General features: G+C 38.4%; 1 protein-coding gene across 1 annotated transcript in view; it reads right to left on the bottom strand.

Moving 5' to 3' along the window:
- Positions 1-12,316: 12,316 nt before the first annotated feature.
- Positions 12,317-25,643, bottom strand: part of LOC144966058 (uncharacterized) — an 18,430-nt gene continuing 5,103 nt past the window's right edge. The window contains exons 2-7 of the mRNA XM_078902077.1: positions 23,675-23,790; positions 19,462-21,765; positions 18,805-18,980; positions 15,981-16,896; positions 13,483-13,695; positions 12,317-12,592 (exon numbers count right to left, since the gene is read on the bottom strand). Coding sequence (XP_078758203.1) covers positions 12,396-12,592; positions 13,483-13,695; positions 15,981-16,896; positions 18,805-18,980; positions 19,462-21,765; positions 23,675-23,771 — 3,903 coding nt within the window. The 5' untranslated portion in view covers positions 23,772-23,790 and the 3' untranslated portion in view covers positions 12,317-12,395. The remainder of the gene's footprint in view (positions 12,593-13,482; positions 13,696-15,980; positions 16,897-18,804; positions 18,981-19,461; positions 21,766-23,674; positions 23,791-25,643) is intronic.

The following is a 25,643-nucleotide window of genomic DNA, read 5'->3' as shown; positions in this document are numbered from 1 at the left end:
CCACCCAGGATATAGGGGTATAGAATACACAGTAAGTGACCTCCCTGCCCACTATGGGAGTTCAGGAACCCCACCCAGGATATAGGGGTATAGAATACACAGTAATTACCTCCCTGCCCACTATGGGAGGTCAGGAATCCCACCCAGGATATAGGGGTATAGAATACACAGTAAGAGGCCTCCCTGCCCACTATGGGAGTTCAGGAACCCCACCCAGGATATAGGGGTATAGAATACACAGTAAGTGCCTCCCTGCCCACTATGGAAGATCAGGAATCCCACCCAGGATATAGGGGTATAGAATACACAGTAAGTGACCTCCCTGTCCACTATGGGAGGTCAGGAATACCACCCAGGATATAGGGGTGTAGAATACACAGTAATTACCTCCCTGCCCTCTATGAAGATCAGGATACCCACCAAAGTATACATTGGTTTTTAAAAAGTTAAGTCGATGGAATTATTTCTTCATGTATATTCTCTCACTATACTCAGGTGTAAAATGAGTGCCTAACCGGTAACAGGTTTGTCTCTGTTGTAAACAAATTGCATTAGCATGTCATGGTAGTCGTATTTCGTCCTGCATGCAATGTGTTGCTGTTGACTTGGACACCTTGTAAAGAGCTTTTATGCACAAAATTTAGTAGGTATTGCCCTTCATAATAGCGGATGTTTTTTTAAAATCTCATTTTATCTAAGATCTGGTATAAATATGACCGGGTCATGACCCCATCGGGATTTCTGGTCTTCGGTAACAAGTTCTTCCAAGTTTACCATTTTTTCTACATATCAACAATAAAAATACTTTTTCATTCAAGTTCTCGCTGGTTTCGGAATAGTTCACTAGGTCTCTATATAATAGGAGCATATTACGATTAGTTCTCTCTCAATACGATTCAATATTCAATACGATTGTCTGATGTCACATCGCATGGCAACGGCAGCCATCTTGGTTCTAAACAAAGAAAATCTTTACTTTTTATTTTTCATGCTGGCTAGAACTTTTTATATGTCTTGTGATCAGAATGTGTAAAAGTCAAAACATTATCAAATCTATGTGTTTTTCCCCTCTGGATATCCTTTATGCTCGCCGGAGAAATATTTCATACGGGCGTCCGCCATTGTTCCGATAGTTTAGAGCCAGTGTTACTAAGTTACCATGCGTCATTAGGAAGGAAGTGACGTTACGCCTGTTGAAGAGTATTATATCAATCATACTATAAAAGTTAAAGGTTACTCATAGTTTGGTTTTGTTTTGTTTTTTGGTGTGTCTGTACCATTGATTTGGAAGGCAGCACTGGTGATTATTTTTAACAAATACATAATATGAATAAGACAAGATGTTTCTTCTGATTTAAAGATGAGCTTGGCCGTTATCAAAGTTTTATTTTTTAGGAATCGGATTCAGTAAATCTCGTTTTCAATAACGGAATGTCTCCGATACTCGCAACAATCATTGACGAGGATCGATACTCGAAGGCCGCAGACAGAATATCGATCAATCCGATTACTTTTCCGGTTTTTTTACTGATAAAAACTTGTCAACAAGACACTTGTGAATTCAAACCACTTTTTGTGTTTCTCTTCAATCGTAACCTAATGAATGTAAGCTGGAAATGTCCAATAAATGAGACCGACATCGTCAAAAAGTAATCGGTCTTTACGTTTTATTCGATACTTGACATCAATGATACTTGGAGATTATATCAGAACTTAACAAGACAAAAAATCGATACAATAAAACAGTAGAAAATACAACATTTGAGATTCCAGACAGACAGTGCCCAGCAGTCTTGACAAGGAACTGTCAATCTACAGAGGGACCTCGCAATACCAATGGAGTGTTTGCATATCTATTCTATTCTAAGCGAATGTTTACAAAACGTCAAATTGAGAATCAAGGAGTGGGTACTGCTGTAAGATAAAGATCTGAAAAAGTGTTATGAAACAGACCCAGATAAAGCGAGAAAGAAAAATACAAGATAAAAAAAAACATCCCAAAAAATCAGACAACCTCGACTGGTTACCGGTTCTTTCTTCCTGTAATGTTATTTCTTGCTTTGGCCTGACACCGGTTCATGGCCACTTTTACGAAACGTCCGTCAAGATTTTTCGTTCTTTCGGGTTTGTTTGTTTTTTTGGGGTTTGTTATGGGTTTTTTTCTGCGTTTGTGGGATTTATGTGTTTATCTATGCTTCCTTGTCTTAATGATGCGGCTATGTGGTCTAGTGGTATGAGACACTCGCTTTCGGATCGGAAGGTCCTGGCCTCGAGCATAGTTGAGTCCTTGGAAAAGGCTCTTTACTCACATTTTCTCACCGTACTCAGGGGTAAAATGAGTACCTGGCCGTTAGCAGCATTGTCTCTGTCGGAAAAATTGTAATATCGCCTAAAAGGCGCCATGTCCCGTTCTAAATATTACGTGTTGCTGTTGGTCAGGGACCCTCTGTAAAGCGTTTTGAGCACTTTAGTGGATATTGCGCTATATAACAGCTCAATTTTTAACATTATTTTTAATGCAACCACTCTACTTATGAAGCTCTATCTAGCTGCTTGCAAACTACTCCGTGAATGATTCCAGACTCCAATGTGTTTCAGTGTTAGATAAGTCAGACCCATGTAAGAACTTTGCCTTATCGGAAGTCTGAAAACCCGTGCAGTTTGAGTAAACAATTGCATATCAATTAGTCACGGCTAATCTCGGGTTATACACGATCCCCTCTGGGTCCCCAGCAAACGGAAAATTACAGAACTCTGTGACTTTTATCTTCAGAGTTTCACGAAGGAACTGCCTCCAATTGCCCGCTAGACAGACGTTTGAATCTCCGTGCACTCGACGTGATTGAGACCAGGCAGGTCATTGTGCTTGTGTTCCTGTTCTCTTGAATGTCGAGATAACATATCGTTACAGTAATAATCACCCCCCCCCCCTCCCTCTCTCTCTCTCTCTCTCTCTCTCTCTCTCTCTCTCTCTCTCTCTCTCTCTCTCTCTTTTTTTTTTTTTTTTCTCAATGAAATCTGCTTTATTTTATATTATAGTATATTATTGCTTGATTTTTTTAAAAATATCTTTCAACTGTTTTTGATAAGAATATTATGATAAAGAGTTTGTTCCATACTCAAAGGTTTGTCAAATTGATTGATCGCGAAAAATTGTCTGTGGTTTTGAATAGATCGGCTTGACATATTATGTAAACTCTCTCTCTCTCTCTCTCTCTCTCTCTCTCTCTCTCTCTCTCACACACACACACACACAAACACACACACACACACACTCTTTCTCTCTCTCTCTCTCTCTCTCTCTCCCTCTCTCTCTCTCTCTCTCTCTTTCTCTCTCTTTCTGTTTTTTTTACATCCAGTTCACGTCCGTGCATTCATGACAGATTTGTTTCTCAATTGAAGAAGAACATTTCAAGCCCATACAAATATTACAATGACCTCAAACTGGTCAATGAATCTTAAACCTGAGACTTCGACTAGAAAGTCTGGAGTTTTCTCAATCTAATGGCAATATAAAATAAAAGTCGTTATACCAACATTTATAATGTGTTGGTTTTTTTTTTTTTTATTTGACGACAGAAAAGCTTGTAAAAATCAGTTAAAGTTAAAATACACAGGCCAAGTTTTCGTTTCTTTTGTTTTACAACAAAGTTACGATTTTGTTTATGGTAAAAATAGATTCCTTCGGAAAAGATTCAGACATTTGACGACAACTTGAAAGTGCGTGATACCAATGTCGACACGGGATCGAGGATTCTGATATTCATGATAATAATATATCTTCATCTTTAGAGACTCGAACCGCCACTCCTCTGACCATGTCTTAACTGTAATATGAAATGTTTATAAAACAAATAATTGTTATTTACTGTTCGTACCATGGTGGTAGATTTTCATGATGCTCACATTATGACGATCGATCCAGGATGCGATTTCCATACCGCACTCGTGCACCGTCACAAACCCGCCCGGAATCTTAGCCACAACGCACCGCTCAACCAGATGATGCTCTGCAGTTTCTAGCTCGTTATCAAAACATGTTAGACAGGTGGCAAGTCCCCACTGATTTAATGAGCATGCCTTTAACTCTCTCCTTACCAATTATTTTCAGAATTTTACCCAAAACTTCACACTCACTCAACACAAAAATAGAGTTTTCAAACAGATTAGCAAGGTGAATATTCTATATTTTGTTCAGAAAAATTAGCTCTTCAACACAATGTCGAGTTTTTATAGCTATAACTACAATAAAATGAAATCAGAATAAGAAAATAAACTGTTGGTTATATCGTAACGAATGTGACGATTTTCCTATGGGTGATAAGGAGAGAGTTAAGCATGTTCTTGACCGAAGCCGATTCACTGCCAACCAGTGTCTCCTCTTGCTGGTGGAAAAGCCTGGCAACTTCTCCACCAGTTTTGAGGAGTCGATGTCCCCGCCTCCTCGAGGGATTGAGTTCGTCCAAACGACTTCCATCTTGTATATGCAGCTCTGTCCGTAGTCAGGGAAGCTACGTGCAAGGGTTGCCGAGACTTATTTTGGCTCGAAACGGGGGCACCGTCCATTATGCGCTTGAGTGGGGTATCCCCGTTCCCTCTCTCTTTTACCTTATTAAGCCAGTTGTTTGTAATCGTCTCCCGTAGACATCGGGGGGGGGGGGGGGGGGGGGGGGGGGGGGGGGTTCTAGATTTCTGATTCTCTAGGCGTTGTTGAAGAACACATTAGTGTGGAGCCCGGGCTGGGCACCGGGTTGGATCTCCATTAGTCACCTATCAGGGCGGGCCGTTCAAGGCGCCAGCTTTTGGCCCAACATCCTGATGGTCACGTGACGTCAACCAGAATGACTCCTTTCCCCCCGATATGCCTCAAGCCCCCCCCCCCACCCACCCCCCACCCCACCACCGACAAGGCAGGAGATCCAGGAGGGAGCGCACCCCGGTGTCTTCCATTCCTTATCAAACAACACTCGAGTCACAAATTATCATCTTGATATTTTCTTACGACAGGAAGGAACGACAACTGGTAGTTCAATGAATGAGTTTATTTCAAATAAAAACATCGTAAAACATCCATACGCTAACGTACATAACAATTTATATAAAGTCTCTCTCTCTCTCTCTCTCTCTCTCTCTCTCTCTCTCTCTCTATCTATCTATCTATCTATTTATCTATCTATCTATCTATCTCTCTCTATCTATCTGTCTATCTATCTCTCACTCTCTCTCTATCTCTCTCTATCTATCTATCTATCTCTCTCACTCTCTCTCTATCTCTCTCTCTCTATCTATCTATCTCTCCCTCTCTCTCTATCTATCTATCTATCTATCTATCTCTCTCACTCTCTCTCTATCTCTCTCTATCTATCTATCTATCTATCTATCTATCTATCTCCCTCTCTCTCTCTCTCTCTCTCTCTCTCTCTCTCTCTCTCTTTCTCTATCTCTATCTCCCTTTCCTTTGCTATCTATCCATCTACGAGGATGAGTCAAAAAGCAATGGGACAAATGCCCTTCTATACTGAGTTCATTTCTTTTTCATGTGACGTCATATGTGATGGACCAGTAATCTAAGACACACGTTTAGGAAGAGTGGCCCAGCTAATGTGTAGCAATTGATGGATCCTACATTGCCAAGCATTAACCAATAGTAATGTTCCCTATATTTAGCCCTTATGTACAAACTCGGTACGATATTTCTTGTAGCAACAAACAAACAGCCCTTTCCTCATTGAGTGGGATTAGTTACTAGAATCTCATAGTACAAGTCCCTGATTACATAATCAATATACAACGCATATTCTTCTTCTTCAAGTACCAAGTCTGTGCCAGACATCTGTGATCATGGTACGCCATTCATCTCTTTGATCAGATAACCTCAAAAAAATAATATTACTCTTCTCTTTCTTTGTCAGACAACATTACCGGAACTATTTTTAAAAACTGTCACCAGCAACTGGCTTTACCTTATACAAAACTTTTTCAAAGGTCAATCGGTGAACAATCAGTGCCAGTACTTTGGAAAACATCGATTGTCGTTCCAGTTCCAAAAAAGCGTTGTCCGACCGTATTGAACGACTTCCGTCCAGTGGCGCTTACATCGCTTGTAATTAAATGTTTAGAAAAAATTTTAAAATCTGAGCTCCTACAAAAATGTTATTACCTGAAATTGCTAGATCCGTACCAATTTGCATACCAGCAACATCTCAGTGTAGAAGACGCACTATTAACCGCACAAATTCGATCTCAAAACACCTTGACCAAACGCCCTCGAATTACGCCAGAATCCTGTTTGTCGACTTTTCCTCAGCTTTTAATGCCATGAACACAGATATTTTGCTTCAAAAGTTGTGCAACATGGATATTCCAAACTACCTTAATAAATGGTATAAAGAGTTTCTGACCCATAGACCGCAATGTGTAAAATTGGGTGAACATATCTCCAACAAAAGAACGTTGTCGAACGGATGTCCCCAAGGCTGCGTGAGTTCCCCAATCCTGTACATCTTATACACCAACAACTGCAGACCATCCTTTGAAAATTGTTTTATAGTGAAATATGCAGATGATACTGCTATTCTTGGCTTATTAAAAGATAAAGTTACCGAAAAGAATTATTTCAAACAAATAAATATATTCACCGATTGGTGTAAACAAAATCAGCTTGAATTAAATGTTGAAAAAACAAAAGAACAGGTGTTTGGTGTAAAAAATAAAAACGACTTAAAGTGTGTGGCGATCGGTAAAGATGATGTTGAGATACTTGACTATTTTTAATATTTAGGAATAACCATTGATAGTTCCCTCAATTTCTCTCAACATATTAATATAATATCTAAGAAAGTTGCCCAAAGATTATACATCCTAAGGAAATTGAGAACATTTCAAGTAAGGAAGAAAACTATGTTAAGAGTTTAAGACTCATTGATTAAAAGTGTAATTGCGTTTGGCTGCACCATATGGTTTGGAGGATGCCGACTTAAAGATAGTGCGGGGCGGTCCTTGGCAAGCTTAAGGACCACGGTCCTACGGTCCTTGGGAAATGAAGACCGCAAGGACCGGTCCTAGACCGGTCCGTTCATTCTTGAACCGTTAAAGACCGCTACACGATGAAAACCGTGGCCTACAGGAGTAAAACACACGGAGTAGTCACACTCATTTCAAATTGTAACCTAATTAGAGAAGAGGGGTGATGCCTTCTTTATTTGCTCACCGTACTTCATTGTTACTTCGATAATTTAATAAAATTTGAAATTTATCCCCATTAACGGAGATAATGGCATCGCCCAAGGCGTTGATCGAGTTGTTCGTGGCGTTGATACACACACGCAACTCCTACCCCCCCCCCCCTCCCCCCAACACACACACATTAGAGGGCAGCGAGCATTGAAGAGTAAGAGAGAGACGTGAAGTTATAATAAGAGGGGGTGGATGAGGTGATAGAGGGGTCGATGGTGACTTTTCGCCAGATCTAACAAACTCAGCTACCCATTCATTGCTGAGTAGACAGGGATTCAGAAAAAAATCGACTGCACCCGGGATCGATCTCTGGCCCTTTGCGTATAAAGAGAGTGCTCTATCAACTGAGCTATCGGGGTCCCCAAATATTCTATTGGACTTTTTTAAAATTCAGACGTTATAACTGGGTTTTTTGGAAGGAAGAAACTAATGAAACTCATATTATTTGATTAGTAAAAACACCAAACGAAATTTTAATATTATTGTATTATTTTAAATGACAACACTGCGATAGAAAGGAGTGGTGACAAGAGATGGACAAAAGAAAACAAAAAATCGGATTTGCTACTTGCTAGGTTCGACACACACACACACACACACACACAAACACACACATCTTTTGTAGTCACATACATTTCAAACAATAACCCATTAGAGAAGAGGGGTCATGCCTTCACCATAGATCATTGTCATTGCGATCATTATGGTGTAGTAAATTTTGAAATTTACCCCGTATAATGGAATCGTCCAAGGCGTGCGCCTCCTGTTCCCCCCATCTCACACACGAAAGGGCGGTTTGCGGAGTGGAGGTTGGTGGTCGTCTGCCTGTATGGTCGTCTGTGTCGTTTAGTGTATGGCAAAGGGGGGTGGGTGCGATTAATTAAGTGGGATGGGTGGTGATTGGTGGAAGATAGGCAACCGAAGCAACGAATCGCTGGGGAAGTAGTAGGCTATGGCGCGAGACCGTAGGACCGTGGTCCTTGCAAGGACCGCCCCGCACTAGTTGAGTTGAAAGGTGATAAGAAGTGAGGACCGCCGCCGATCTTCCCCTCTGGGACCGATCTTCGGTTCACAGCTAAAAGACCGTCGGACCGCGGTCTAGACCGGTCTTCAGCGCGGCACTACTTAAAGATAAATCGAAAATTTCAAAATCTATCAAAGAGGCATCAAAAATAATAAACCATCCTCTTGATGGAGTAGACAGAATTCATGGAAAAGCAATAGAAAGGAAAGCATTCTCAATTGCCAACAATAAAAAAACATATTTTATACCATGAATTTAGTCTTTTACCATCTGGGAGAAGGTTTTGTCAGATTAAATGAAGAACTAACAAGTATAAATCAACGTTCGTTCCATCAGCAATAACAATTTTGAATATTTCATATCGTACAGAAAAACCAAGGATTGATTCGTTGACTGATTAACTGATTAATTTATTTGATGTAAGATTAACTGACCAATTGATAATGATGATACTTTTTGGTGTCGAATTGCCACAATCGTAACAAATTGAAAACGAGATGAATATGTTTATGTTGTGTATATCGCACGTGTGAAAGAAAGAGAGGAAGAGCGAGAGAGAGAGAGAGAGAGAGAGAGAGAGAGAGAGAGAGAGAGAGAATGAGAGAGAGAGAGAGAGAAAATAAGTAGGAGTGAAATATCTGTTCAATGTTACATTTATCGTTTAACGTTATAACAAGTGTAACTAAATGACAAATTGCCATATTTATGGACAATAAAGATCTATTATTATTATTATTATTTGTCACCCAGCTGTTCAAACTATTCAAAAACATTTTTTGGTCTACCTTTACTGTTTTTACCTTCTATCTTTCCTGTGAGAGCAAGATGTTCAATACATTTATGTCGATTTAGATGGGCATATAACTTTGAAATTTACGTTATTTGTCGCATAAATTGTCGAAACTAGTCTAATAAACATGTCAATCTTTCCATTTTTGACTTGATCATTTTAAGAATATTTGATTTCTGTCCCTGTCAGAAATAAACTAACGCTTTTGTGAACTTTATAATTACAAGACGAATAAGAATTTATAAATTTGAATAACCAGTTTATTTTTTATGAATTAAGTAAACAAATGGACGGTATGGAAGATTGTTAGACCTTTTGATACTTGTTGAATTAATAAAGACATGAAATTTACCCTTGAGTAATTTTAGTTCATCTTTTAAATGATGAACCAATATTATTTTCTCTTTTTCTTTTTTAGAAGCAAAAAAAAAACAAAACAAAAAAAAACACGTCCAACTTTTATTTCATCAATCTTGCAAGAAAATGATTCTATGCCTGGTGTGCAGGGAACGTGTCCCGAAACATTGTGATCCTGTGTGGTAGCCTGTTTTGAAATAAAGACCTGTTCCTAGGGACGGGACATGTCTGTACTGGGAAGAAATCCTAGTGTGGTAGCCTGTTTTGAAATAAAGACCTGTTCCTAGGGACGGGACATGTCTGTACTGGGAAGAACTTTCCCACTGAGGTATTGGCCTGAGGGTAGAATCGGCAATTTAGAAATAATGTAAACTCGATTACTTCTGGACATTCATGGACCAAAGCTTCTTCTCTCTAGTTACTTTTATAAAAAGTAAAAAAGAAAAATGAAGCAGCAAATTGTTCTACATTTGATTTACATACATGAAAATTTACATTACATCATTTGATGCAAATTGCAATTGCGAATCAAATATTATAACACGATATTAGCATCAAACAATATAATAATGTTCATATAACTGAAATATTATATAATATAAGAAATCATTTAACATTCAGATCTCTGATCCAATTCGAAAGACATTGGTGTTAAACAGCAAGAAAGAAAACAATTGTGAATATATATATATATATATATATATATATATATATTTTATATATATATTATGTTTAAAATCATAACTTAGTTGTCTACAGATGACATTTGTCCCTTGTTCTGTTACAGTCGGACTCGACATTCCACTTATATTGGTTACACCCGACGTGCTCTTATTGGCAGGTCTGATAATGGGATGAAATTATGCTCTTGATTAAACTTTGTTATAATGGACAATATTGTGTTTTGGGTTGAGAGCATTTCCATGACAACATTGAGCAATAGACAATTTGGATTACCAGACCTTCAAATAAGTACACATAGGTCAATGTCATAAGTGTTCTTCTATCTGATAAATTACAGTATTCATTTTAGATGAAAATAAAATTCACATAAAATCAAGTCTTACTAAGATAAACCAAAAATTGTTTTAAAATTCTCAACCCTGACGCTTCCAGAAATATCGCATTTAAAGTTGTGATCAATCAAAGGTTATCCTAATCAATCTGTATTTGAAAGAACAATTATCTGGCCAATCTTATTAAACACCTTGTGTATCGTGAGTCCAGATAGAATGAAAAAGGACTCGGGCAGATTGGGTCAGTCATTCACGTGTGGACATTTACTTGTTTTGGGGACATTTGACACTTTGTGTATCGTGAGTCCGGATAGAATGAAAAAGGACTCTGGCAGATTGGGTCAGTCATTCACGTGTGGACATTTACTTGTTATTGGGACATTTGACACCTTGTGTATCGTGAGTCCGGATAGAATGAAAAAGGACTCTGGCAGATTGGGTCAGTCATTCACGTGTGGACATTTACTTGTTTTTGGGACGTTAGATACGAGTACCTTATCCCAGCCAATAGACAGACATCTACAATAGATACCCACCAGCCAATAGACAGACATCAACAATAGATACCCACCAGCCAATAGACATCTACAATAGATACCCACCAGCCAATAGACAGACATCTACAATAGATACCCACCAGCCAATAGACAGACATCTACAATAGATACCCACCAGCCAATAGACAGACATCTACAATAGAAACCCACCAGCCAATAGACAGACATCTACAATATATACCCACCAGCCAATAGACATCTACAATAGATACCCACCAGCCAATAGACAGACATCTACAATAGATACCAACCAGCCAATAGACATCTACAATAGATACCCACCAGCCGATAGAGAGACATCTACAATAGAAACCCACCAGCCAATAGACAGACATCTACAATAGATACCCACCAGCCAATAGAAATCTACAATAGATACCCACCAGCCAATAGACAGACATCTACAATAGATACCCACCAGCCAATAGAAATCTACAATAGATACACACCAGCCAATAGACAGACATCTACAATAGATACCCACCAGCCAATAGACAGACATCGACAATAGATACCCACCAGCCAATAGACAGACATCGACAATAGATACCCACCAGCCAATAGACAGACATCTACAATAGAAACCCACCAGCCAATAGACATCTACAATAGATACCCACCAGCCAATAGAAATCTACAATAGATACCCACCAGCCAATAGACAGACATCTACAATAGATACCCACCAGCCAATAGACAGACATCGACAATAGATACCCACCAGCCAATAGACAGACATCTACAATAGAAACTCACCAGCCAATAGACATCTACAATAGATACCCACCAGCCAATAGACAGACATCTACAATAGATACACCAGCCAGATATATCTGTGGGAATCAGACGTGAATTATTTCCGTTTTTTGCTCTTTTGATTTTCTGAGGAAAGGTTTTGAGCCCGTCGGTTCCATTTTAATATTTTTCGTTAACGTTTTTTTTAAAGATCTGTAACGTTTATTTCATGACAGTACTTCTTACTGTCCCCAGCTTTTAGCAGCTGGAAATTCAGAGAGAAAATCAACGCGTGGTTGTCTCAAAGTGTGTTTACAATCTAGAAGGCCAGCTGGAATTGGTATACACAAAAATGGTTCGTTCCTTCTGAACATTAACTTTACGCTATCTCGTCAAACGGCTTCACTTTCACAGAACAAAATGTGATGTGTCTTGAATAGACTGTCACTGCATTTCATCCAAAAACTAACCATCGTATGCGATGTGTGGATTGCTTGGAAACGATCACGTGACCTTTTGGATGACACAAGTTTATCACATTTTCGTTTATCACCTCAGAAAATAGATGATTTTGCATCCTGAATAAAAACAAAGCATCGTATTTCTTGTGCTTGATTTGCCTTCAACATGCGTTTCTTTTTATTCTAGAAATGTTCTGCTTTGTTCTCCATAATTATTTACTATCCAAAGGTAAGGTATTTGGCAAACTGTGAGTTTTTGTCCACCACACATTCACATCCTGTGCGCAGTTTGTAAGTGATCAACTTCCATTGGTCGGTGATGAACTCCTGACCCCGACTGATGACCTTCATACACTTGCCAGGGTTCCGGTGGAGCAGAAGGATTGGCATAGACTGTTGTTGACAGAAGCCTCCAGCTGAAATAAGGGAGAATTGAACAAGACATGAGATGACGGGATATACACAAATAAATGTGAGAACACTTTTGTATAAACAATTTGAACAAGTTATATAAAATAAAACAAGACAAAACAGAAAGAAAAATACAAGACAAGATCATCACCAAAAATTTGTCTTTATCAAATGGGAATCATACTCAAGCTATAGGGAATGAGATTATTAGCGGAAGAGTAGCGTCCCTTGATTGGACGTCACCCATAGTCTGTGACGTCACCGGCGTAAAAGTTATTAGAGAGAGAACGTCATGTTGGTTGTGCGCATGCGTCTCTCGGCGAGGTAAAAACGGTAAACAACGCTGCAGAATCGAGTGGTGTTCCGCTATTATGACTAATAAAGGAAAATAAATAATTGACTTTCATTTATTATGGAAATTGTTGTGTTATGTCTACTTCGAATTAAAGCACGCTTCGTCATTTTAAAGACGCCTAAGCTTCCTCCAGGTGACCTTACTTGAAAGCGGCATGAGACACTTCACCGGAAGCGAGGACGAGAGAGACGCTTGCGCAAAACCACGTTGACGTTCTCTCTGTAAGGTGACGTCCAATCAAGGGACGCATCTCTTCCGCTAATCTCATTCCCTTATAAACTGCTAGAGGGTGTGGAATGTAAAAAGTCATCTACAATATTCCATAAAACGGATTCAATTTTTGAAATAACAAATACTATACACGGAACGTTTCGAGCTAACATTCTTCTTCAGCCAATCACAAAAACAGAAGATTAAAACATCAATTTATATTTAGAAGTCTGCCCCGTGTTAAGTATTATGTTGTTGTTCTTTTAGCTGTTATATTCATTTTGTTACAATTACTTTATTTTTTTTTTTGCACCGGAAGTCAATACTTACGTCTGCCGCCTTCATTGAGACATCCGTCTTGATTCTGAACAGATCCGCTTTGCACCACTTGGGACCCATCGTTCTTGCACGTCTTCTCGGTGATGTGTCTCGGGAAGAAGTCGGTGTGTAACGTTGTCGTTTTGACACAGATTGAGCACAGTATGTGGAAGTCTGTATTGGGGATTCGACTTCCTTGCTGGTGACACTGGTCATCGGACACACCTGCAAACAAAATTAACGGTCAATTTTTAATTCAGAAAAGTGAGTGGACCAGGCGCTTATGTTGATAACAACAAGACATGAAGTGTGTAGGAAAGTGCCAGAAGACAATAGAGAATAAAAATTTTGCGGCGGCGATGGGGGCTCGAACCCGCGACCTTACTGGTACGACAACTCCGCCTGGCAGGGAACAGCGTGACTCTACCATTATGAGTTATCCACGATCATTGCGGGTTCGAACCCCCATCACCGCCGCAAAATGTTTATTCTCTATTGTCTTCTGGCACTTTCCTACTCAGTTCACTACTTGTTGTAATCAACAAAATTAACCAATGTAACATCAAGAACAAGCAACAATATCGGAGACGCCTTAGATGTTTAAAATAGAATTTATAATGGGAAAAACAGAAACTCTAGATTCTGGATATGAAAAAAACAAATTTCATAAATTTCTAGCCATTTTGGTTTTTGCGCATCTATAAAGTGCAATATCCACTAAACGTGCCCAAGACGCTTTCCGAGGGTTCCATAAACCAAGAGCAACACTTTAATATGAAGGACGATACATGACGCTGTTGGGCGATATTACAAATTACAGAGACACCGTTCTTAATGGTCAGGTACTCATTTTACACCTGAGTAAGTTGAGAGAATGTGAGTAAAGAGCCTTTATCAAGGACTCAACTATGCGCCGTTCAGAGCGGGACTCGAATCCCGGAACCTCCGAATACATCGTCTTTACTCAGGTTTCATAGTTTTGACCATAAATGCGACTCATCGTCCAACACGTGGATTATCTAGCGATGAGAAATGGACCAAAAGGTAGATCTAGATGTGTGGTTGAAATAATCAAAAATGTGAACGTTTAGTTCTCGTCTCTTTCAGAAAGGATATCCATTGCCCGCTATACGACATGGAATCGTAACCAAGTTACATATTGGTAACAAATAATTTAATTCCTACTACAGTTCACTCTGAATAATCGCAACTCGGTTAAACGCAACATTCGGTCAATCGCAACATGTCCCAAGAAACAGAATTAATTCTGTATAAAAGTCACTGGTTAATTGCAACAAACTTCGGTTAATCGCAACATTTTCGCTGATCCCAAGGTGGCGATTATCCGAGTGGACTGCATCTACTTGGTGTCGATGTGATCCTATTGTATGGATTTTACACTTCTTTCTGATGTCGCTCTACATAATAATCTGAGCCAATAATATTTAAACCTTAGATTAAATGACATATTTTAGACTTGTCATACAAATACACTGATTGAAAACGAATTATAGAGGTTAATTCCTTTTTTGAACATGTGGAAATGTAAAAATTCTAATTCAGAAATTATTTACAAATATGGCAAGCAAAAGTTATAGATAGAATGAATTTGACGTCAATCGGGTCTTTGTTATTGTTTTCATTTTGTCATTCACGTTTATGAGCAATTCTCACTTAACTGTATTAGCCAGATTGTAAAGTTCATGGTTTCACAGAGTTTTGTGAGAAAGCGCATACTCTCTATGCTTTGATATAAATGGTGTTGCTGATTTGTTTATTATAAAATACAAATCGCAGAAAATATAAACCAAATAAAAATATGAACTGCCTTTATGGTATCAGTACTAGTTGAAGTAGAAAAGAATATGGAATTATCTCAATGAGATTAGCAGAAGAGTAGCGTCCCTTGATTGGACGTCACCCATAGTCTGTGACGTCACCGGCGGAAAAGTTATTAGAGAGAGAACGTCATGTTGGTTGTGACCCCCGGAATGGAATATTGATGATTCCAATATGGAACATGATTGCATAATGGAGTGGAAAGAATGTAGAATTCCAATATGGAACATCATTACATAATGGAGTGGAAAGAATGTAGAATTCCAATATGGAACATCATTGTATAATGGAGTGGAAAGAATGTAGAATTCCAATATGGAACATCATTGTATAATGGAGTGGAAAGAATGTAGAATTCCAATATGGAACATCATTGCATAATGGAGTGGAAAGAATGTAGAATTCCAATATGGAACATCATTGCATAATGGAGTGGAAAGAATGTAGAACTATTCCAATATGGAACATCATTGCATATTGAAATAGAATATAATAAGGGCTGATTCCAATATGGAACATCATTGCATATCGATGTGGAATAGAATATAGACTGATTCCAATATGGACCAGTTTTATATATGGAAGTGAAGTAGAATACAGACTGATTCTAGAATCGACCAGAACATGTTGTTCATGACGTCACCAAGCATTTGGAAGTGTAATCAACTCACCTGTCACACTCCTTTTGTTTCTTTTGCTGTGTTTATATTCTATGAATTCTTCTCTCAAAGAAGCTGCTCGACTTTCCAAGTTGTGTAGAAAGCTTTTCGATGTATTTGCTGGCGATTCAGGAATGTGGAAATTCTTGAACATTGATGAAATAAAAGTAACGAATTCTGACAAGAGTATGACATGACGGCCAGCTGAATCGATGGAATTTTTAAATAAAGTTTGTGAATTTAAACCTCGCGGGAAATGATCACTTTGTCTGGAAGATGATAACCTTGACGCATCTTCCTCATTAGCTCCAGCCTCTATATTTGATATCAATTGTCCACAATTCCTACTTTCCCTTGCACTGCTTTGATCCGTTGTACCCTCCAAATTGTTTCTAGGTTTTGATTTAAAAGAGTTCGCCAATTTACTCGTCGAATATTTCTTCCCTTCTGTTGTTGTTTCATACCTATTAGATTGCCGTGAAATAATTTGAGAGATAGCTCGAATGGTGTTGTTGAGCGATGTGAGATGTGATTGTAGATTTTCTTTTAAACGAAGGAGCGTTGACGAGCGATAATTGTAGTAATGAATTTTCTCTAGCATATCCTCGAAATTTGAATTCGAGAGGGGCTGAAAATCCATTTTTAACATTTCACTTTCAAGTTGCACATACGACGACACAATGTTTTCTGTGTTTGATTCATTTATCTTACACAGTAAGTACAAATCTACGTTTTTCCAAGAATTGAAATCCATTTCCTGTAGAGTCCTGTTCGCATACGTCATCAGGAACTCTGTCATAGAAATGATGTCACGTGATGAGGACGCCATTAAGTAATCCGTGGAACGTTGGCGGAGGTTTTGGTAAAAACTTTCTTGATCATTGAGCAGGTATTGGAGATTGGTTAAAAAGGTCTTGTTTGCGCTGGTCTAGAAAGGGAATAAAAAAATGATACTTATATGATACTTATATACGAGAAGTAAGGTTTTCTAAACGACAAATATAATCTTTAAAGTGAAACTATGTTTATCATAATACAGCAATCACCCAAACCGTTTTCCTTCCAGTCTGTCACAGCGATACAACACGGGATTACAATGAAATCCCTGTTACTGTTCATCTGTTAAAATGTGTTAACTGCGGTTATGACAACGTCGAAACTTGACTACAGATTACTTTAAGAGATAAATGATAACTATTAAGTTTGTAACTTGATATAAAACTGGTGAAATGGTAATAATAATAACAGAGGAATTACAAGAAGTAATTACGTTCCAAAACACGATGGACACGATAAATAACATAGATTTTTTAAAATATATAGATTTGTTAATTAATATATCATATTGATCTTTTAACGCCAATAAGTGGATGCTTTTAAAACTTTCTTCCTTTTTTCACATTAAATTTATTTCATGTCTAACCGTTTCCACAAAGAGAGCAGTGCTGATGTTGTGGATCAGACTTTAATGCGATCTGATTGGCCCAGTTCGTGAAAATGGTGGGCTATAATCAAACCCAGTTGTAAAGAGCTAAATTGATTATTAAACAAATGTTGCTGTTGTCACTCAGGTGTTTGAAGCAGTTCTCACCTATTTCTATAAAGGTCCGATAACACATGGCCTTGAGGCCACCATAGTTTGGCGGGAAAGACTGACGAGCATTTGGATGAACTGCTAATATCATCAAAATTGACGCTTTGACTCGAGACTAAAACTATAATATCGAGACATGAAACATACGGGCTGTTTTGGTGTGTGGATTTTCGATGTAAAGTCGGTAAATATAGAGCAGTAAAGTTAGGTGCCCCAAACGTAAACAATAACAAGTTGCTAGTGATTTCCGTTAGGGACCGGAATAATTTACGCACAATATAGGTCTCCCAATTTTGAAGTTTGAGTTGTAGGCAATACACTTTCAGTATTGAAAATATGTTTACATAAAATCTAACAGTTGCAGAAATAATAATATAAGGCTAAATTATTATGAAAATCAGGCTCCGAATAATTCTCGTTTTGTTCACACCAGCGCAATAATTTGCTCTGGTCTAAAAATAGATAGACTGTAACTTTTGATAAATTTTAGAAAATTTTACCTTTTGTTCCATAAAATATCCATATCTAGACATTATTTGATGCATGATCGAGTATTTATGAATATGTGTTTCTTTTGCCACCTAACAGCCAAATTTTAAAGGTTATTTTTTTCTATTATTTACATTGGAACGTGAGCTGTCAAGACAGGAACATGTGGTTTGCCACGTGCTTCTCGACCTTTGTTTACGTTTGGGGCACCTAACTTTACTGCTCTATAGTATGAGAATCGATACCATGTGTTTACGTAAAATAGATACACCATTTAACCCACCACATCAGTCATACAAATACACCAAACTATGTGAAAACTTCAAAGTCTGTAAGAGAGAATTTAGTGAGAAGTAATCACCCAACTGAAGATAGAAAGCTGCGAAAACGTGAGCCAAATTCACGTTATATAACAAAGTTTACCGACTTGCCATGATGCCATGACCTGACATAGATAAGCATTATCTGTTATCAAAACCCTTTTGTCACTCCAGGCGTTTTCTGTCTCGGCTATGATAAAATATGACAAAGGTAAAATACTCACATTTTCTGTCCACTTAATTAACATTACCAACACACAAAAGTGCATGAACGTTTAACGTTAATAGTCGATTGGAGGGATTTTTGTAGACACTGACATTATGGTAAAAACTAAACACAATAACAAAGAACGTCGACTGCATTAATTCATTCTAAACATTCAACGGTTTGTAAAATAAATAGATTTAAAAAATCAGATTACAAGTTGCTTACCATGGGGAGTTCATGAAGGTCATCTGGAGAAACAAACCGATGGAGAGAATGTTCTCCTTCATTCTTTAGGATTTGTTGCAGATGCCGATGTTCCAGGTTCATTTTCCTGGCCGTAAGTTTGGGGCATTCTACCTCAGATTGCCCAATGCTGATTCGATCGTCGTAACAGACAACTCCTGAAAAGGAAAGTTAAGAATGATCAAAACATTGAGCTGTGCATTTTCCACTTACTTCTGATTCTTAAAAAAATAAGTTAATGAGTTGGAACTTCAAGGTCCTACTGGCGTGTTTCTCAGTAGGGTTTTCTGTTTTGTTTTGTTGTGTATGAGTTTTTATTCATTCGCAGAAACCATCAAGCTTTTTCAAGTATTGCTTCCATATGAGTTGATGTCTAGACAAAGTCACTCCTCATTCATAATTCACACTGATCAACACATACATGGCATAATGTAGGATTGGACTCGATAAGAAATATGATTGTAAAGTTGAAATGATTAGAATGAGGAAATTTACGTTTTTTTTAATTTTAAGGAATATGGCTTACTTCCTCCATGAAAACTTTTATTTAGATTCAAATGATTTAAGTTAGGCTAAATACTCACCCCAACAAAATATTATGTGAGAAGCTTAGTCACATTTAGCATAATGTGAACTCACCAGAATTTTGAGAACTTTGAGGCCCAGGATTTGCCGGATCCAAACTTCTTGCTTTGACATTCCCTTGTCCGCGTGTTTTCCTCTGAGATAGATCATCATCGGACAGCTTCAAATCGCCCATGAACGACTTGACGCTTTTCCGGCCTGGCAGGAGCTTTCGCAATAGAAAAAGTTCAAAAGCGTGGAGTGAAGCATTGGAGCAGTTGCAGTTTTTGAGGCTTGGCGGATTTTTCTCAAAAACTACGGAGCTAGAATTTTGACTGGTGTTTTTCATTTCTTGCTTTACAGAAGTATTTGTTAAGTTTAGATCTTGAAATAGAGATTGATTTTGGCTTGAAGGAATCCTGTCAACAAGTTCCATTTCTGACAGAAACTTTGAGGCGTTCGTTAATGATGAGTTAATAAAAACGGCCGAAGAATTATTTGCTGTTGTTTCATTTTCCTTAGAATTTTGTTTTTTATCGAAGATACTTGAGGGAGAAGAAGATGATGTTGTGGGTGTTATCGACAATTGTGATGCAATACGATTTGTGTCTAGATCTTCCGTTCCAATGAGATGTGAATCCTGTACAGATTGAGAAACAAGTTTATTGTCTAAGGAAGGATTGCTTTTATAAGGCATGATTGTCGTCTGTATAGTATGTCCGGAAGTGATGTTTTCATTGCCACGACTGCCGGAAGTGATGTTTTCATTGCCACGACTGCCGGAAGTGATTTTTTCATTGCCACGACTGCCGGAAGTGATGTTTTCATTGCCACGACTGCCGGAAGTGATTTTTTCATTGCCACGACTGCCGGAAGTGATGTTTTCATTGCCACGACTGCCGGAAGTGATGTTTTCATTGCCACAACTGCCGGAAGTGATTTTTTCATTGCCACGACTGCCGAAAGTGATGTTTTCATTGCCACGACTGTGGGAAGTGATTTTTTCATTGCCACGACTGCCGGAAGTGATGTTTTCATTGCCACGACTGCCGGAAGTGATTTTTTCATGGCCACGACTGCTGACAAGCGGTGGCAATGAACTCTGGGTGACATTAACAGATACATTTCCAGTTGAATTTTTAGAACTCACGAGTTGTTGAGAAGTTGCTTTGGCAGAAATATTTTTACCCATGGTCAGTGGGGTGGTTGTGTCTTGCTTATCGAAGTCATTAAATGGCTGATAACTTGATAGTCTTGGTTTGCTGGTGCTTGTTGTGGCTGCCGATATGACTGATGTTTCATTCATGACATTCTTGTTGTACTCTTTGGAGTTAATTGGGGTGAAGAATCGAGATTCACCGGTGTTTTTGTGTCTTGGTGACGTAGAATGATCCATTGATGTTGTTACTGCATTCTGTCTCGTTGGCGTTAGAGGTGATGTTGAGATTTCGTTGAGTGAAGGTGATGGCCTCATGTCATAAATGTGTGAACTGATGAGATTAAATGGTACAGATCTAGATATTAGTTTCACCATGTTTAACGGCTTATCAGTTATTTTGGACGAATCAGGATTCAGAGATTCTGTACTCAACGAGCTTCTGGCAAACAAGGAATCCACTTTTGTTGTTGATATCGAAGAAATACTCTCAATAGATTCCACGTATAGAAATGACTTAAAGTCGATGACACTCTCGTGAGAAATAGTACTCCTGGGTTTGAATTGAGGAGTCCCAGTAAATGATTGTTCATTTATAAACTGTCTTTGAAATGTACTCGTTGAGCTTGGCTCTATGAAATCTATTTCCTCTCTATCTGATGAATGCGGAGGTCTTGATGAATGTGTTGATGAATGTATTGTTCTTAAAGGCGTAAAGTCCTCGCTTATACCATGAAATGAATGAATGGACTTGGCGAAATGCAGTTCCTGGTCGTATAAAATACTCTGGTGACTGTTTGATTGTAATGAGTTTGAACCAGACTCAAGGTGATATGAAGATGGGACTAATTTAGAAGACGACCAACCCAATGGAGATGGTTTTATCATTTGATTCTGATACGAATGTTCTGTTTTGTCAGAGTGAAATGAGAGCGTGACACTGTTGGGCAGCATAGATGTCTGTAAGACTTTGTTACTATTTGTCATAGATGGTTTAAGATGAGAGTCACCGTTATCATGGAATGGATGAAAAGACAACATCATGGATGGATGAGACAATGTTGGGCTTGTCCTTGATGGCAAATAATTGTCATGGTTTATGGAAGATTTAGCAATGTCTGATTCCATGACATCTTGAGAGGATATCACAATTTTGTCGCTTGAATGGATATCGGATACAAACTGATTGCTTTTAGAGTTTTTAGCCACAGGAAGTCTGTCGCCTGAGAATGGAGACAAAAAATATATAATGAAATGGCATCACATTGTTATTTTGAAATGTGTTGAGGTAGTTATACTATATATATAGTCTAACGACCATCTAATCACGTGTCAGTCACATGTTAGCTATCGGCCATAGGGAGAAGTATGTGTGTGTGTGTGTGTGTATGTGTGTGTGTGTGTGTGTGTGGTCGATCTCAGGTGCAGTTAATATTGCTCCCCTCCTCCCCTCGCCCTGCCCACCCAGGAATGATTGGGTAGCACGATGTCTTAGACATGGCAGAAAGTAGTTTGATGGATGGACAAGGGAAAAATTGACTGCCTCAGGAACTGGGATAAATCCCGGTATCATGGACCTTGTGGCTTCCCTTTTAAAAGTAATGTAAGAATATATGAAAACGGAAAAGTCATGATATGCGTTCTAGATTGAAAGCAAGGATTTTTAAAACAAAAATCGTGAGCCTTTATATAGCGCAATATCCACTAAACATGCTCAAAGCACCCCAAGCCAACAGAAACAATTAACATGTGAAACGAGACATGACGCCTGTTTGGCAACATTTTCCCTTTTCCCGACGGAGTTAACGCTATTTAACGGCCAGTTACGAGTACGGTGAGAGAATGTGAGTAAAGAGTATTTTCCAACTATGCGCCGCTACTCATAGTGTGACTCGAACCCAGGACATTCCGATCCGAAGGGAATTGTCACACCACGAGACCACATAGCCGACATAGAGCTGAATGATTTGTTTACAGGCTCAAGTCGTGCTAAATGCATTCGAGGCATTTTTCTCTGATATCATTGAATTGTGTCAGCCTGGCTCTAAAGAAAGACGCTGCTCCTGCACTAACTCAAAGTCATTACGAAAGGGGCGTCTCCTCACAAAGAGTCATATAAGTTCATATTCAGACTGGCTTATCTCTTAACATTCCCGCTATTGAAACATTTTCCTGTTTACTATTTCATAAGCTCTCCCGTGGATCGTGACCAATTTTATCTCCTTTTTAAGCACGACAAAGGCTTTGAAATGATAATTTTTATCTCCTGGAGTAAATGAAACCTTCCGGGTTTGAAGAGCTCTTTGGATCACTTTGGTATGTTGCTGTTAAAGACCTGTGAACTATTTTCACTACGTGGGTGGAGCAAGAATCGTTATCAGAAAATACTCTGTCTGCTCAAATCACAGATTCCACGGAGTCGAATATATCCCTATTCATATGGAATAAATTGTCCAATAAATGTGCTCGTTGGAAACATGCAATCTGTGCTGTACGTGACAACCCTATTCTATTTTAAAAGGGGGAGGGGGGAGAAAATGTGAGATTTTATATAGCGCAATATCCACTTAACGTGCTCAAAGCTCTTTACAAAGGGGTCCTTGACCAGCAACAACACGTAACCTGTAGAACGAGACATAACGCCTGTTAGGCGATATTACAATTTTTTTTCCGACAGAGACTACGCTGTTCACGGCCAGGTACTCATTTTAAACCTGAGTATGGTGAAAGAATGTGAGTAAAGAGCCTTTTCCAAGGACTCAATAATGCGCCGAGCGAGGCTCGAACCCAGGACCTTCCGATCCGAAAGCAAGTGTCATACCACAAGAACAGTTAGCCGCACAAGAATAGAATAAAGTAAAATGGAAGAGCATTAATATCGTGGGACGTAGTTTATGTCAGCCAATCAAAGTTATAGATTAGGACGCAGGGACAGTGTAAGATACAGATCTTGAAAAAGTTGTATGGAAAGAGCCAGACAAAGCAAAAACAGTAAACAGGGGGTCTATGGTTCGATCCCCAGTCGAGGTATGCTGAGTTTTGGGGATAGTTTATTGCTGGAATTTTTCTTTCTTGCTTTGTCTGGCACTATTTCGTACACACTTTTTCATATATTAATTTATGTTATCTTACCTAGTCGGTTGGTAGACGAAAATATCGATGATGAAGTAGATGATAATGACATGAGTAGTATCCCAGAATGCAACAAAAAGATGATTGTTTGTGTCATCTTTATGGTTCAGTGTATTCTGTAGAAGACGAGATTCTTGGTGAGATGAATAGTAACGAGTATATTGGATAGATCACACAATAAACCAGATTTCATTGTCACTTTAACCTACATGAACATTTTGTTCTCATATCCCCCTGGTGTTTTCCAATAAATTTCATTGTTCTCAATCCAATCCAATTCAATGACGTAGGAGGCACCTGGCGTGACTGCTATGAGGATATAATATGTATCAACGATTACTTATTTGAAGGTCTGATAATGGTGGTAGTAGTAGTAGTAGTAGTAGTAGTAGTAGTAGTAGTAGTAGTAGTTGTTGTTGTTGTTGTGGTAGTAGTAGTAGTAGTAGTAGTAGTAGTAGTAGTAGTAGTAGTAGTAGTAGTAGTAGTAGTAGTAGTAGTAGTAGTAGTAGTAGTAGTAGTAGTAGTAGTAGCAGTAGTAGTAGTAGTAGTAGTAGTAGTAGTAGTAGTAGTAGTAGTAGTAGTAGTAGTAGTAGTAGTAGTAGTAGTAGTAGTTGTTGTTGTTGTTGTTGTTGTTGTTGTTGTTGTTGTAGAAGAAGAAGAAGAAGAAGAAGAAGAAGAAGAAGAAGAAGAAGAAGAAGAAGAAGGAGGAGGAGGAGGACGAGGAAGATGAAAAAGGGCACATTACGTTGTAAGTCACTGCTTTGGGCTAATTTGGCAAACGGATATATATATATATATATATATATATATATATATATATATATATATATATATATATATATATATATATCCGTTACGAACTAGGATGTACAGTAGAAATGTCTGGGTGAGAGGTTTTGCCTAATGATAGTAGGTGTCTACCCTTTTGCTTTTATATTTATTCCTAAAAGGGTGGATGACGAAATGGTTACTGAATGGCTGTGTTCGTGTGGAATAAACCAAAAACGTGATATTCGTCAATGAAAAGATAAAAGGGTATTTCAAACATAGATAATATATTGTAACACCCCCTTTCTTCTGTATTCCTTTTAGAATACGGGTCAGTTAAATAGTGATATCTGAGCGACTGTGGCGTGGTATGCAAACAAATGATTTATAGCGTTATAGATTCCATTCTAGTTTGCCATTTGGTTTACTAAATATGAGAATAAGTTTGTTTTTTTCAATTTTTATCCTAAATCGGTAATTATTGCCCTCGGGGAAAGACCTCGTAAACCGGTCAAAAATCGTATTATTCTTTTTCTACGTTACATTTTAAACAGCCTGGCCGGATGGGTTGAAAGGAAAATTTTTTAAAGAATGTGCCCATCAGCTTTCCCCCATTTATACACATATTTTTAACATGTCCCTCCAATGTGTTTCGATCCCTAAAATTTGAAAAATTCAAAAATTATTCCTGTTCCAAAAAAAAAGAAAAACTTGAAACTATGAACGATCTCAGACCTGTTGCATTGACTCCAATAGTCATGAAATCTTTAGAAAAACTTGTTTATCTTAAAATTAGGAACCAGTTTATGCCATTGAGTGATAGTCATCAATTTGCGTACAAACCAGGACGTGGCGTAGAGGATGCCATTTTGCTATTTGCAAACAACATCTACAGGCATCTAGATTACGCTAAGAGCTATTGCAGATTGCTTTTTGCAGATTTTTCTTCAGCGTTCAATACAATGCAACCTCAGTTGGTTGTTCAAAAATTGACTAGTCTGAATTTAAACAAGTATATAATTGCTTGAGTGCTCGAATTTCTTACAGAGAGAGTACAGTGTGTTCAATTAAGACAAAACGTGTCTTCCTGTATAACTACAAATACTGGTGCACCTCGAGGTTGTTTATTGTCCCCTGTATTATTCACGATTTACACGAAAGGCAAAACCTGAGTGTACATTTAATAAAGTTTGCATTTGAC

The sequence above is a fragment of the Berghia stephanieae genome, chromosome 2 (genome assembly GCF_034508935.2).
Source record: "Berghia stephanieae isolate SIO BIC M18660-M18661 chromosome 2, UCSD_Bste_1.3, whole genome shotgun sequence".
In the NCBI taxonomy this organism is placed as follows: domain Eukaryota; kingdom Metazoa; phylum Mollusca; class Gastropoda; order Nudibranchia; family Aeolidiidae; genus Berghia; species Berghia stephanieae.
This window is presented reverse-complemented; position numbering and strand designations above follow the sequence as displayed.